Consider the following 15,990-nt stretch of genomic DNA (forward strand, 5'->3'; position numbering starts at 1 on the left):
TAGATTCGGAGTTGCCAAACCTAGATGCACCACTCTGCTCAATGAAGGAGATCACAGAGGCACTGGGCAAGTTACTACCAGTGAAAGCCCCGGGGATGGATAAGACCACATGCGACCTATTTTGCTCCGAGCCCTTAGTTTGGGTACCTTACCTGTGGTCAATATTTAATGCCATTTTGCAAGGTATGGCACAGCCCTCCACATGGGCAGGGGCAGAAATTATTCCTATCCATAAAAAGGGCTTACCATTTAATCCAGCTAATTATCGTCCCATAAACCTTCTAGATGTCAGTCAAAAAATCTTTGCACGAGTACTCCCGGGCGCTTGCAATCTTGGATAGAAGAGAACATCGCACTAAAACCCCTACAAGCAGGGTGGCAGCCTCTATCTCACATTCATGGATCTTAAATCCGCTTTTGATTTAGTACAGCCGGATCAACTGTGGGGCATACTTCATGATTTGTGAGTACCAGAACATCTCTGCTACCAGCTAAAACGCCTTCACCAAGATAACTATGCGCAAATAAGATATGGCAAAAATGGTGAACTCTCTGCCCCTTTCCCTGTGGAGAAAGGGGTGCAACAGGGATGCATTCTGGCCCGACACTCTTTTCCCTTTTTATAAACGGCCTAATTGAAACCCTGATGGCTGGGAAAGATATTGATGCACACATGTTAGCGAACTGTAAAATTCCAGCTCTCATGTTTGCGGCTGATACGCTTTTACTTTTCAAATCTCCTGTGGACATGCAGAGGGTGCTCAATGTACTCAGCACTTTCTGCAGTAATCGGGGACTGGAGATTAACCTTAAAAAAAACAAGTATATGGTTTTTAACGTCAACACCACAAATTGCCTAAATCCCAGATTAGATGGAAGGGCCCTAGAGAGGGTGTCCATTTTTGATTATTTAGGATCAAGCATTCAATTATAAATCATGAAACATGCAAAATTGGACCTAGGTAAACAATATACAACACCTCCTAAGGGAGATGACAAAGATTATCACAGTTCAAATCTTCTACCCCTAAGGCTTGTCATAGAGTCACCAACAACAAAATTCTTACATACTATTGTATACTATATTTCTCTACAAGCTTTAACATAGTGTGACAAAAACACAACCATTAAGGCATGTTGGCTTTAACATATGCTTTTAACAAGAAGTAAAACTGGCTTTACAAATTTATCGTAACTTTCCATAATAAACAAATCAGACCTATAGCATCTGGCATAACAATTTTCAATGAACACATAAGCCTTTGTAATAAGTTAGTCACCATTACTAACATATGCGTACTGAATTTCACATAAGCTAGCAACCAACAGAGACACTGAGGGCCGCCATGGATCAGGGAGACAGGGCAGTCCTTGTTCTCCTGGATCTGTCGGCGGCCTTCGACACGATCTCACATGAGATACTGATTAACCGTTTAACTACGGTGGGCATAGGGGGCACGGCTTTGGCATGGATGGAAAATCTCCTTGCGGATAGGAAACAGACTACTGTCCTTGGACAGTATTTATCAGCAAAAAAATCTAATCCAACAGGTGTACCCCAGGGATCAAGGCTAAGCCCGGTGCTGTTTAATCTATATATGACACCTCTAGTTGAGCTAATAACATCATTTAACATCAATACAGTATCATACGCAGATGATACTCAGCTCATCTTAGTCTTAGACAGCAAATCTACAAGAGCGGAGGAGCATCTTGGAAAGTGCCTCACCGCTACCTTTAACTGGATGAAGACTAACCATCTGAAATGTAACACGGGCAAGACTGAAATTCTCCCTGTGGGTCCCCAAAATCTGTTCTCCCCCCAGCTATGGTGGCCCCCAAAGGAGGAAATCCCGCCAAAAACAGTACTATCCGCACGTAACCTGGGAGTCAGATTTGATGAAAAACTCTGTTTTAAACAACAAGTGAATGCAGTGGCAGGATCGTGTTTCAACATCATACGTGGTCTTCGAAAGTTTTTCAACTTCATCCCTTTGGAAGCAAAGAAGACAGTTGCAGTGGCACTAATTTCATCACGTTTAGACTACTGCAACAGCATATATGCAGGAGTAAACAGATCTACCCTGCACAGGTTGCAGGTTGTCCAAAATGCTGCTGCACGCCTGGTGCTTAATCTTCCAAGGAGATCTTCTGCTTCTGCTGCCTTAAAGCAGTTGCACTGGCTCCCCATACACAAGCGAGTGCTCTTTAAGATACTGGTAATTACTTTTAGAGCATACCACAAAAAAGGGCCTAAATATCTGCTCCCACGGTTCAAGCCGTACATACCAAGTCGGAACTTGAGGTCATCAGACATGTGTCTCCTAACAGTCCCCAGATTTAGATTAGCCACCAAAGGAGGAAGATCTCTTGCCGTCCTTGGTACTAAAGCCTGGAATAAACTCCCACAAAGCCTACGGCAAATCCCCACTGAAATCGAATTCAGGAAAGCCCTGAAAACCTGGATTTTTAATCTACCAGACACGGCTAGTAAACAGTTAGTCTAGGCTCAAATAAACCTTCAGGTACTTTGAAAGTGATGTGAGTAGTATTTCCGGCCCACCATTCTAGGCTACGGTTTTTACAGCGCCAAGATGCTCCGTGGAGCGATAGCATGCGCTCTATAAAAACTATTTTACAATTACAATTACAATCATGCACATTGTATTGTATTGTAATTGCATTTGTATAGCACTTACTGCCAGTGACGAGACGGCAAAGTGTTTTTTTGGCGAGTAGCACGCTACTTCGGAACCCATAAATGATTAATGGTGAATTAGTGAAGTGAAATATGAAAGCAATTTGAATGGTGGACATGTTAGTCAGTTATTTGGATTCAGAAGGATAATGGAAGGATAGAAGAGGGAAAAGGTTTGCATTTATATAATGCTTGCTACCCCTGATGAGGTGTTGAGTTGAAGCTTTGTTTCGGTGAGTAGCACGCTACTCTGGAACCCATGGTGGTGGATATGGTAAGTTATTTGGATTGTAAAGGATAGTGGAGGTATAATAGGGAGAAGGATTTAGACATTTTTTGTTTTGTTTTGGAGGTCATAGCAGTAGGAGGCTTGGGATAAGTAAAAGAGGTATGAGATGATTCAAGGAGGGGTCGAGTATGGAAGAGTTTAGAAAGGGTTATTTTGGAGATCATAGTAGTGGTATGGGGTTTGGGATGAATGAGAGACCGCGGTAGAGGATATATTGATAGAGGTATGGAGTGAGAAATAGGGTAGTGCCTTGAAAGTAGTAGTAGAAAGAGGTTTGAGATGAGTCAGAGAGTTGAGGTAGAGGATATATTGAGAGAGGTATATGATGAGAAATAGGGTAGTACATTGGATATACTGAACTCGAAGAAAAGTAATAAATATATAGATCCATAAGTGCATGGAAGGTATATAGATGCATAAAGGAAGTAAGTTATTTAACATAGTTATACAATTACAAATATGTGCTGAATTACAGTTGGCAAAACAATACACAACCCCTATCATTGGTTGTTCACCATAACAAACTCAATCTTACTGTATGCAGCATCTTGTGTGCAAAACAAACACTCATTTTCAGTGGACGCATGCAACTCTCCCCTCGGTTAAATCCTTTAGGAAGACTGACATGTGGGCAAAGCCCAAGTCTATTGCTACACTGTTTTTTTTTTTTCACAACAAGTTTATTGACAAAGATGAGCATATGTAACAAGACGGACCCCCACAATCGGGAAGGCACCATCAGACATTCCGATACAATCAAGAAAATAGAATTGAGTATTCAGTCAATAATCATTGCAGCACAAGGTTATAAGAAACGATCATCTCTGTCTTTATCACTAAATTACCCACTCATCCCCAACTCCCGGATCCCTCCCCTGAATCCCACCCTAACCCTATGCATGTGTGTATGGACGGTGTCGATGAAAATTCTCAAAGTGGTAAGTGCGTGTGTGGGGGGGGGGAACGGGGCCGTCCGGCCACAGGGAGCTAAAGATCTTCCTCTGGTTCCACTGGGGGGGTCCAGCGACAGGCCCCTGTAGTCCGCCCATCTCTTCCATATCTTAAAGTGCTTACGGGGGCACCCTTGGGCCTCAAAGATCGGTCGTTCCAGACCCATGCAGAAGTCTATGCCAGCCTTCCACGCACACAGGGGGGGGGGTCTCACATCCTTCCATACTCGGGCTAGGTCTCTCTTGGCCACCACCAGCCCCAGGAGGAGCAGGTGTCTCTTGTACATATTGCCACCAACCCCCTCCAGAATATGTAGCAGACCCAGACGGTGGGTACGAGGGAGGGTCCATCCCAACACTTCCGACAAGCAGTCCCACACACCTCTCCAGAAGCCAACTAATCTAGGACACGACCACAACGTGTGGAGCAACGTACCCCTCTCCAGCCCGCATCTCAGACAGTCCGGGGACTCTATCAGTCCCGCCTTCCACAAACGCTCGCGGGTATAGTAGGCTCTGTGCAGGATTTTAAATTGGATTAATCGGAATCGGACGGCAATGGCCGCACCCCTCGGGGATTCCAAGGCCTCACGCCAATCATCCTCATCCAGCTGACCCACGTCCATCTCCCAGGCCGCCTTCAGTGGAAGGAGGGTGGAGGAGCAATGGATGACCATTGTCTGGTAAATGCGTGAAACTTTTTTATCTCCAAGATCGCCCATGAATACCTTAGCTTCAATCGGGCTGAAGTCAGGAAGGGAGTCAATGCCGGTGAGACTGGGCAGCAGCGCATGCCGGAATTGCAAATATCGAAAAAATTGAGATTGGGGCATGTCAAACTCGGTGCGAAGGGCCTGAAAGGATTTGAGGGTTGTGCCAGACATCACTTGGCCTAATTGCGAAATACCAATCGCGTCCCAGCCATCAAAACCTGATAGCTTAGACAGTTCCGGTAGCAAACCGTTACGCCACAAGGGCGTCTCCGCGGTCAGTCTGCCCCACCAGCCCATGCGTCGCAGGGCCTGCCGCCACACCGCAAAGACAAGTTGTGTAACCCTCGGCAAAGATCGACGCAACCGGGGTGAGTAGAGGATGGTGTGGAGCGAGTTGTCACCCATCAAGGCACGTTCCAGGGCGTAGGCTGGGTCTTCGCCATTGCTATACCACCAGTCGTTTAGAATGAGGAGGTGTGCGGCTTGATAGTAGGACTGCAGATCCGACGTGGCCAAGCCCCCACCGTAGGTGGACAAAAAGCACGTACGTAGCGCAACCCTGGCGGCCCCTCCGGCCCACAGGAAGCGGCCCAGCAGAGAATTGACCTGTCGAAACCACTGAGGTGGGACAGGATATGGGTGGTTCTGCAGCTGATACAAGAGGCGTGGTAGCGCCACCATCTTAAAAATGGCAGAGCGGCCAAAGATGGACAGGGGCATCCGAGACCAAGTCTTAACGTCCGACTGTACCCTCTCCCAGACTGGTATGAGATTATGATCCCAAGCAGTGGCTGCCGAGGTCGATAGAAATACGCCGAGATATTTCAGCCCGGTCGTAGCCACCCGCAGCCCTGAGGCCCAGGGGTCCGCCAAGGCGCCCCCTCCTAGCACCCACAAAGTGGATTTATGAAGGTTCAGATATAGGCCCGAGGCCTCCCCAAATTGTTGCATCACCTCCAGGACACGCGGGCCCGAGTGCTGCAAGTCGGTAAGGAAAAAGAGGACGTCATCTGCATACAGGGCTATTTTGTCAGACAGGGTGGCAGTCCATTGAAAGCCCTGTATCAGCGCATCCTGGCGCACTCTGGCAGCTAGGGGCTCCATGGCCAGTGCGAACAGGTAGGGGGAAAGAGGGCAACCCTGTCTGGTCCCGCGGCCGATATGGAACGTTTCGGACACAGCCCCGGCGACCCGCACTGAGGCCGTGATGTCGGTGTAGAGGAGCCGGACGTATGACAGAAAGACCGGGCCCAGGTTAAGGCCGCGCAGCAAGGCAAACAGGTACGACCAGCTGACAGAGTCAAAGGCCTTGTTAATGTCGGCCAGCAGCAGCGCTGCCCGGTCCCCCAGAGTCTCAACCGCGTCAATCGCCGCCTGAGCGCGACGGATATTATGTCGCGTTGCCCTGTGTGGCATGAAACCTGCCTGATCAGGATGGACCAGGTCGGTGATAAGAGGAGCTAGGCGGTTCGCCAGAGCTTTGGCCAAAATCTTGGCCTCCACATTAATCAAAGAGATGGGCCTATATGAGTCATGACTGTCTGGGGGTCTGCCCGGCTTCAGGAAGACCACTATTTCGGCATGTCGCCAATCTGGGGGCAACACCCCTCTGGTACGCGCCGCTTCCAGCGCCCGGCGATAATAAGATCCAAGCTGAACATGGAATTTCTTAAAAAATTCGCTAGGATAGCCATTTGGGCCGGGGGCCTTGCCAGTGTTAAGTTGCCCCAAAGCATCTCCCAACTCCTCAGCTGTGAGGGGAGCATCCAGGGCCGTCTTAGTCTCATCAGATATCGGCACGGGCGGCAGCTCCTCAAGGAATCGGGCCAAGTCGTCATCCGACAACCGGTCACGCGGGGCATACTGGGTGGAGTAGTACATGGCAAAACTCGTAGCCAATTCATGGGGATCGGTCATAACCTCCCCACCACCATTCGTGAGACCGGGCAGTAGGAGGGGTTGAAAGTGTTGTTGGCACAATCTATGCAGCATGGAGCAGGACTTGTCCCCCCATTGATATATCCTACTTCTGGTGGCCAGCCACGCCTGCTTGGCCTCATCCATCAGGAGGGACCCGTAGGTTTGCTGTGCTTGTAGAAGCAGACGTAGCCCGATTACATCACCACCCTCACGACTTTCTCGCTCCAGAGCCGTTGCCCGTACAGCCGCCTCTGCAACCTGCTCTCGACGCTTCCGACGGGCCGCCGAGCACCATGCAATATCTGCTCCCCGTATGGTAGGCTTCATGGCCTCCCACACCATCCCCACATCAGCGCCCTCCACTAGATTTTCCCGCCAGAAATGGTCAATCGTTTCACGTAAATGGTTAGCATATGTCGGCTGAAGGAGATGCCACGAGGACATCCTCCATCGAAACGGCTGTCTTTTCCGAAGGAGTTCCAGTCCAATCGAGACGGGGGAATGGTCGGACAGGCCCCTCGGTAAGATGTCTGCGCTCTTCACCCTGCACAAATAGTCCCGAGGCACAAACACACAGTCGAGCCTCGAAAAGGAGCCGTGTACAGCCGAGACATAAGTATAGTCCCGGGCCGTGGGGTGCATATGTCGCCACACATCAACCCAGCCCAACCCCTCACTCATTGCATGCAGTCTGGAGGGCGAAGGGGAGGGGGGCGGGAGCTCAGATCCCCCTAGGCGCCTCTGGCGATCCACGCTTACATTCATCACATCGTTCCAATCTCCCCCAATCACTGCTAAGGGTCCCGAGATGTCCTCCCATACAGCAAACAGCCTCTCGGCTAAGGCCCACTGGAGTGGGGGGGGGGCGTAAACACTGCCAAACACCACCGACTCCGCACCCACCCTGCCCTCAATAAACAGGTAACGACCCTGAGGATCTACCCACTGCTTCTCGTGGATATAAGCCACCCTGCGGTGAATCAATATGGCGACTCCCCTGGACCCCCTGGAAAACCCGGCATGGAAGACCTGTTGATATCCAAATCTCTGTAGGCCCAGAGCCTTTGTACCCATCATGTGTGTTTCTTGAAGTAAAAGGACATCTGCAGCTTCATTCTTCCCCCAGCGTAACACAGCCCCACGTTTGATTTTATCTAAAAGCCCCCTGACATTCCACGTAATCACTCGTATAGTATCTACAGGAAGTCTACGAATCGGTTCAGCCATGGTCCATTAAGATCCAACACCCGAGCCCTCCACTCCTGCGCCACCCACCACACGTCATATGGAACATCGTTGCAACACACACATGCATAGCCCTGTCAACCCCAAGGACAACGGTCCCCAACCCCCCGGTCCCGCAACCCCAAACAGTCCCCATCCCCAACTCAGCGGCCCTAACCCCGACCGCCCTCATCCCGCCACCCCCAACCCTATACCTCAAAGAACCTTGAAGTACCTGTCGCGGCATGGGTGGTCCCGAGACCAGAACATAGGGCCCGGGCCCACCCATACCAATGGATCCCAACATTCCCAAACGGAACAGGAAGCTTACTCCCCCTCCCACAGAGTCTCTCTCTCTAGAGGGAGAGTGGTAGCCACCATCACGCAGTCCCCGACCCCCCACCCCACAGCCCCATTCTCAATTAGAGGACAGAAAAAGTACTGCCCCATGGCGGCAGCAGTGCCGGGCAGTCATTAAGGCCCAGACGACTCGATGAGTCCAACCAGAAGTCACAGCCGTGACAGTAGAGATGGAAAGGCAGGGCCTTGGAATGTTTTAGTGGTCCGTCCCAGATTGTTCGGAGTCTTCGGTCCTGCCACTGGTCTGTGTGCCATCAACCGAGGCCGCACGTCTGCGCGATTTGGATCGCTTGGTTCGGCCCTTCCTCCTCGACGTCCGGTCTTGCTGAGCCCGTGGTGAGCCCTCTGGAGAGCCCGGATTGAGCCCCGGTTGCGAGTTCGGTCTAATCCGCACCGTTTCATCCGTCCATTTGAAGAGGTCTTCCGGCGTATCAAAAAGCAATGTCCGCGATTGAAAAATCACCCTCAGGCGTGCCGGATACAACAGGGAATATTGGAGCTTAAGACCCCTCAATTTTGCCTTGGCGGCCATGAAGGAATGACGCTGCTGTTGCACCATTTTGGTATAGTCAGGGAAAATCATTATCTTATGATTTTCATAGAGGAGGGCGTCCCTGATTCTAGCTTCCCTCAACACAGCATCTCTGTCATGGTAATTTAGTAGTCTGGCGATCACCGCCCTAGGCCGCTCGCCCTCAGGTGGCCTTTGCGTCAGGGCGCGATGAGCTCTCTCGATGATGAAGCAAGTGGACAGCGTCCCTGGGGGCATCCACGATTCCAGCCACTGTGTGAGGAAGAGCTCCATGTTGCCCTTCTCACAGCGCTCCGGAAAGCCAACAAAGCGGAGGTTGTTGCGGCGCGCCCGCCCTTCGGCATCCTCCACCCGGAGCGCCGTGATCCGCTGCGCTGATTCCATCGCCGCCATTCTCTTTTTAAGGGTGGTTACATCTTCCTCCACTACCGTTACCCTGGATTCGGTTTCTGTGATGCGCGCCACTGCGTTCCTCAGGTCTTGGCGTAATAGGGTTACATCCGCGCCCACTGCCCCGATCTTGGCGTCTAGCATGTCCCTCGAGTGAGTAATGGCCGCCATAAGGGCTGCATTGTCTGGCCCCCCTCCAGGCGGAGCACCCCCGGATGAGCCAGCGCCCCCACTGGGCCCGGTGAATTTGTCGATAGTCACTTGCTTGGCGGGGCCACCACCTCCCCTGGTCATGACTGCGGAGGGCCAAAAAGCAAAAGGAAGAAGGGGGGGGGGGGCCCTCACGATGGAAGGAGGCGCCGAGCCACGACCGCTCCTGCTAAGGTCTATGGAGGGCAAGGGAGGACAACGTCCGGCCCCGGGGCAGGTCTTGGTGGATCCGTCTCAAAGCGGCCCAATGACTCGGTCAGGACGCGGCCGGCCCCAGTGACCGCCAAGGAGCAGGGTCGCCTCCGAGCAGCAGCCCCCCCCCAGAAGGGTGGACAATTATGGAGGGCAAGGGAGGACAGTGTCCGGCCCCGAGGCAGGTCCCGGTTGGTCTGTCTCGAAGCAACCCAATGACTTGGTCGGGACGTGGCCGGCCCCAGTGACCGCCAAGGAACAGGGTCACCTCTGAGCAGCAGCCCCCCCCAGAAGGGTGGATAGTTAGTGTGTATGTCGCGCCAGAGCGCTGGCGTCTCCCTCGGCCTGGGGGGGGGGGGGGCCACTACTCACAGCTGCTGCCAGCTTCTCCACTGTCCGCCCACGTCGAGGGTCAATCACCGCCGTTCAGGAGTATCAGGGCGCCCGACCTCCGCCTCGTCTGCAGGACCCGGCCAGTACTGGGCCGCGAAAACCGGGGCCCCGGTTGCGCCTGGGCCACCAGGCCTCTCCAGCCGATCTCGGTCGACCGCTGCCCCGGCTCCTCCTCCGTGTAGGTCTGGGCCCCGGCAGAGGGAGCACAGAGACTCTCCCGCGTTCCCAGCCCCTCGGGTCTCCGGGCGTCGCGGCCGTCACCAGGCCCGGCGATGCACTGCTCCCCGGCCGGGGAGCGCCAAAATCGAGGTCCCGGCTGCACCTCCGCCCTCCAGGCCGCACTTTGCACCACGCGGCTCCGTCCCGTTCCGGGACGCCGGACCTCCGCTGGGCACACCGGAGGAGTCCAGGTGTTCTCGGCAATCACCGCCCCGTTGTGGCTGTGGGTTCTGGGGTCGGGGACCAGGATATCAGGAAGGATTAATGGCGGGCCGGCGGGAGCTCTAACAAGCTGCGACCGCCATCTCCGCTTGCGTAGCCACGCCCCGCTACACTGTTTTTAAAGCTTTTTTTCCTGTTGATCACAGAAATTCTGGTGCCAGCTGCGCTGCCAAGCCAGATCTAAAAATTTGATCACTGAGAAGGAAAGGACAGTTCGCTGCTGGCCTGACTAGAGACAAACATTTAAAAAAGGTTCACTAGTCTTTCAGTGGGTTTTTGGAGTGACCCCAACCTCGCTCCACAGTGAAAGTGAAGCCATGTCAAGGCTTGCCTTCTCTATGCCAACAGCCAGGTTTGGCAAGGCGCCCCCTTGTTTAGAGTGGCCACCATGGAGAAAAGGAGTTTTCATGTGCAGTTTCCTCTCCTTTGAATAACCCCCTTTATTAATGAGACACAAGTCAATCTTTTATACACTCTGGAAGCTGCTTTGCAACAGTATATGGTTAATTTCCAAATGTTTCCTCAGACCCAGTAAGACTGTGGAAATGTGCTATAAAAGGGTCTATATAGCCACTCCTAAATGCACCAGCAACCTGCACATGCAGCATATGTCCAATAAAATGGCTAGCCTACCTTGAGAATAGGGCGGATAACATCGTCCTTGAAACGCCTGGAGATAGTTATCTTTTCATTTATCTGCACATCATCTAAAATAAGGTGGAAAGTAGAGACAAACAATAAACTAAAACTTTCATGGATGAAAAATAAATTTTCAGAGTTATTCACAGAGGTAACTTACATATGCATGTAATTTACTCTTACACTTTTGAGTAACTTTACTATTTTTGGCTCTTCACAAAATCCGAGTGTTAAGTTACTCAAAATTGTAGACTTGCATGTCTCCACCCTGCCGAATTTATGAGTAAGTTACTAGTGCCATAAAATGAAACAGGAGAAAGTCCAGCACCACACATGGCCAAGCACTGATATAGCAACACCCCCATAGAAAATAACAGAGGCAGGGACTTATAATAAAACACCATAAAAATGATGATAAAAAATATGAAAAATAGTTAAAAATATAAATAAATATAAATTAATGTAAAAAAGAAAAAAAACAAATATAAAACATGTATTATTTAATTATTAAATATTTAAAATTTCTTTGAAATTATAAATATAAATGTTTATTAAAATATGCGGTCTCCAGAGGAGCGATTAGGTGTATTGCCGGTGAGGTGCACTCTGACTAAAGTGTGACTAGGAGACCCTCAACCCCTCCAGACCATGGGCACATTAGAGCCTTATAAAAAATACTATGTACCATTGAGTAAATCGTATGTATTACTAGAGCACGCACAGTAGGTGTGGCACCCTTTTACTTCACACATTATCTTATTTATAGGTCACTTAGGAGTGGTACACACAGGGCTGGTCCCTGTGTGGTCCTGAAGAAGAGCTTTGGGGAGGCTCAAAAAGTCGACTTGTACTAGGGACGCCTAACCCATCACAGATATGTTGTTTTTTCCTAGTAGTTACCCCAGTTTTTAAACATACCAACTAGGAGCAAGAATAAAGTAAATCACCCACTAGTGAGGTATTTTTAACCCATTTTTCTCCCCCCCCTCCACATCATTGCACTACACATTTATTTCACTTAAGTGCTCCTACGTAACTTTGCAAGTCGTAGCACGCCTCAATCCGCAGCGGATTGAAAGTACCCCTATGATGAAGCATGTCACCAAGGGGAAACCCTGGTGAGTGAGGGGACTATAGAAAGAAAGTTTTCTTTCCTACCAGTAGACCTTTCCACTCAACCTGAGCGGAAGTCTCTTTTCTCCCTTAGCTAGGTTCCAATTTGCGGTATCCCATTGTGTTCATTATTAAAATATAAATACATTACTTTAAATTAATTCTATATATAGCATAATAATTGCTAAAGCATTTCATATCTTTTTACTGGAGGTGAAAATGTATTTTTTAATTTAACCTACAGAAAAATATTTTCTATTTAATATATTTAAATTAGTTAAAGATTACATTCAAAATTTAGTTGAGAGTAGCATTTCTTATTTTCTTCTACAGGTAAAATAAATATATACAATTATTTAGCATAAAATATTACACAATAATAATGATAAAATATGGCATGCACAAGATGGCCTGGGGTGGGAAGTCCAAAGCCCTGTGGATTGGGCCTCGGAGGCTCTGGGGGCTGCAGCAAATCCTTTGAAGAGGCCAGGAGAGTCCTGGTAAGAGGGGGCGGACATTGTGACAGCCACACGGAATTGTGTCCTGGACGCTGGGGGGGGGTTGGGGGGCGGCTGTCCACTTCAAGAAATAGCATTGGGAGAGTGGGGGCCCTGAAAGTTTACTAGAGTGATAGTGAGGGAGCAGCATCTGCTGCAAGATGTCTGGGGCAACTGTGCCATGGAGGTGTGAAGAGTGGCAGCAGGAGGCATCTCCATCTCTACTATCTCCCCCTCGGGAACTGGGGTCCTGGGTACACACAGTGAGGAGCCTCCCCCTTCTTCATGGCGCCCTCACCTGCACCATTCCCTGAAGGACTGACAGCTGTATGCCACATTCTACCTGTGCCTGGGAAGTGTTATTTGACCCTGTGCTGGTAGGTGTCCTGTGGACCACCTTGCTGCCTGTAGCCCCATATCAAGTCTGTGACCTGTGAGACCGCTCTTTCACCCATTTGAGAGACCGGTGGGATTGGGAGGCAAGGCGAGGTATACATCTTGCCCCTGATGGCGCAGTGAGGACCTGCTCACGCCCCATTAGTGGAGTTGCACAAGACTTTCCAGGTGTCCTACCTTGCCTAGGCTACACAGATGGGGAAAACAAGAACCAAACAGAGGGGGGGGCCCACATGAGGCTCCTGCCATCTCTTGTGGTACTGCAGCCGAAGATGGCGATACTGTCTCACCTATGCACCCCATACGGCTCCAGCTAGACAAGTTGCTAGCGGCCATAATGTTACATTTCTTTTTTACATGTATTGCCCTTTTAATATTAGAATTTGTATTCATTCAATTAGTGGCACATGCCATGCTGTTTATGTGATGTCATTTGGAATGTGTTGAAGGCATCCAGAACTGCTCTTCTGCCTGGATGGATGTACTGTGCTCTCTATAATAAACTAAGGATTTTTCTAAGGATATTTTTTCATTATTTGGACTTTTACATTGGCGACGAGGGAAACTGGTACTTGCGACATACTAGAGCACAGGAGTGGTACCAAGTTTGGATTTTATGGACTTTGTTTGAATATTGTTGGAGATTTCCTTCATGATTTTGGATATTTCGCTATTTTAAACAAGGAGTTGCTGATTTGCGAATCTCACAGAACAGAACAGTAAGGCACAGAACAGTAAGGTTTATTTTGTATTTTCATTCTATGTCAGGAGCGGAGGCTTCTGATTAGGCTTTTCTTTCTCGTTTATTTTCCACTCCAGCAGCCATAAAAGGTATAAACAGCAATAACAAGACCACATTTCCCATGAACATCAGGGAAATTGGAAACAGAAAAAGTCCCGCATATTGACCAATCCTAGGTCGTGGCTCCTCATGACTTCCCCCTTCTGGCACTCTATCTTCCTCTTTCTTCGCTGCTCCAGCAGCAGACAGATGAGTGCCCTTTGTTTTTCTTGTGTTATTAATGTTTGAGGCATTTTTTTCAATATATGTTTGTGAGTTCGCAGTCTGCCGCGTTGGGTTGCGTGGGGCGACTGTGAGGGTGCCGCGGGAGCGTTCGTCGCTCCTTTCGCGGTGAGATTCCGTTCCGCTCTGTGCGCGGGCGGCCTCCGGCCGCTAGGGGACCGCGCGCCAGTGCTGCCGCTCTGAGGAGCTTGACCCCCGCGTTGTGCGAGTCGTTAGGTGCGCGTCGTACCTTCCGTCGACGAGGCGCCCTAACGGTCTCACGCATTGTGTGGGAAGTTCGGCGGGTGATAGAGGCAGCGCTATTGGCACTTCATAATACAGAGCCCTGCCCGGAGCCTGAACACCCGCGCGGCGGGTACGGCGTTATTTGATCTGGGACCGGCCCGGGCAGTTTTGGTTGCCTCATAACAGAGGCTGGTGGTCCCGACTCAATTTGTTTGACCCCGCGACCGCGGGAAGAGATTTCTGACAGGGCTTTGCCCACCCCAACCCCTATAAGTTCCTTATATACTCCCTACATGGAATACGAAGAGTATTATACTGAGGAGGAGGAGGAGCAGGTTATCTACCTGCCGGTGGATGACCATTTCTGCAAGGTCATGGATTCCTCCTTGTTGAAGGCGGTGTCACGGGTTGTCGAACCATTGGAAAAGAGAATTGAGCAGCTGCAAGCCCAATACCAACCCTCTGGACGTGGGGCGGACGCCCTAGGGCGACAGGACCCTACCCCCCCGGCCCAAGCCCCCCCCTCTGTATCGGAACCCAAGAGGAAACGCCCCGTTGACGCGGGGGTGGACGCGGACGCTTTCTCGCGCCTAAAAAAAAGCCATCCTGGAGGCCAAGACCTCCGATGCCCCTTCCACCTCGAAGGTGATTCCGACTGCTGCTGCAGGGAATGATCATGGGGACGGGGATATAGCGGATCCCGACGAGTCTCCACACACCTCAGACGGGGATGGTGAGCCCGATAATTTGTGGTCATCGGCACCGGCTACCCAGCCCCCCCCTTCCGGACCTAAGTTCTGATATGCTCAACCCTGATGAGCTTCTCCACCCACGCTCGTCTCAATGGGTCCCCGCACCCAAGGTGGCGGCCTACATGGCGGCCAGGCTGCGCAAGCCAATAGACCAAGAGGTACGTAGCTGTCTCAGGGCCGAATGCCCGCGCCCATCCTTGGAGGGCAAAGTTGCAGTAACACCGGACATCGACCCTAAGATGTCTACGTTTCTCACTAAATTCGTAAAAGATCCCAAGAAGGGTATCGACCGATCGTGGAGAGCCTGCCAAGATAAGCTCTTGGATGCGGCAGGCCCCCTGGCGAAAATCCTCGACATGGCGGAGGACGCCAAAACCTCTGGTTCACTGATCTCCCCAGAAATTCTGTCCGGCTGGGCGCAGAGAGCAGTAATTTTCTTGGGGAACGCAAACGTGGCCATATCTACGGAGCGGAGGAGGTCAATCCTGATCAAGATCGACCCAAAACTGGGAGAGCTGGCGACCTCCGAGGCAGGCCCTATGGCAGAGGGGAACCTATTCGGCGACCCCTTCGTCAAAGAATTGGGAAAATTCGTTAACACCTTCAACTCTCTCGACAAGGCACAATCATCGGTGAAGAGAATCTTCTCCCCCCGTGTTTTTGGAGCAGCCAGCCGAGGCAGGGGTCGCTCGTCTGGCAGGTCCTACACCAGAGGCCCCAATAGACAGGGCGAGTCCCATCGTGGCCAGTATCAGGACCCCGACAAGTTCGGTAACTTCTACCAGACCAGAGGTTACCCCCGCCGCCGTGGTGGAAGAGGACGTGGAGACGGCGGCTACAGTTACTCAAGAGGTGAGACTTCAGAGTGTGTCGGGTCTGAAAGTGGGGGGCAGACTCCAATTCTTTTTACAGGCATGGTCTTCCATTACCTCAGACGCTTGGGTCTTACAGACTGTCAGAGGTTTTCACATCGAATATGCGGGGCTCCCCAAACAGCAGGTTCTACCCAAACCCATCAGTTTTACGCCGGAC

The 15,990-nt window shown here is 50.8% G+C and overlaps 1 protein-coding gene across 1 annotated transcript in view; it reads right to left on the reverse strand.

Moving 5' to 3' along the window:
• Window positions 1-15,990, reverse strand: part of CLPB (ClpB family mitochondrial disaggregase) — a 1,391,731-nt gene that overhangs the window by 315,213 nt on the left and 1,060,528 nt on the right. Inside the window, exon 13 of the mRNA XM_086933782.1 lies at window positions 10,946-11,019. Within this exon, the coding sequence (XP_086789908.1) occupies window positions 10,946-11,019 (74 nt within the window). The remainder of the gene's footprint in view (window positions 1-10,945; window positions 11,020-15,990) is intronic.

The sequence above is a fragment of the Lissotriton vulgaris genome, chromosome 8 (assembly GCF_964263255.1).
Source record: "Lissotriton vulgaris chromosome 8, aLisVul1.2, whole genome shotgun sequence".
In the NCBI taxonomy this organism is placed as follows: domain Eukaryota; kingdom Metazoa; phylum Chordata; class Amphibia; order Caudata; family Salamandridae; genus Lissotriton; species Lissotriton vulgaris.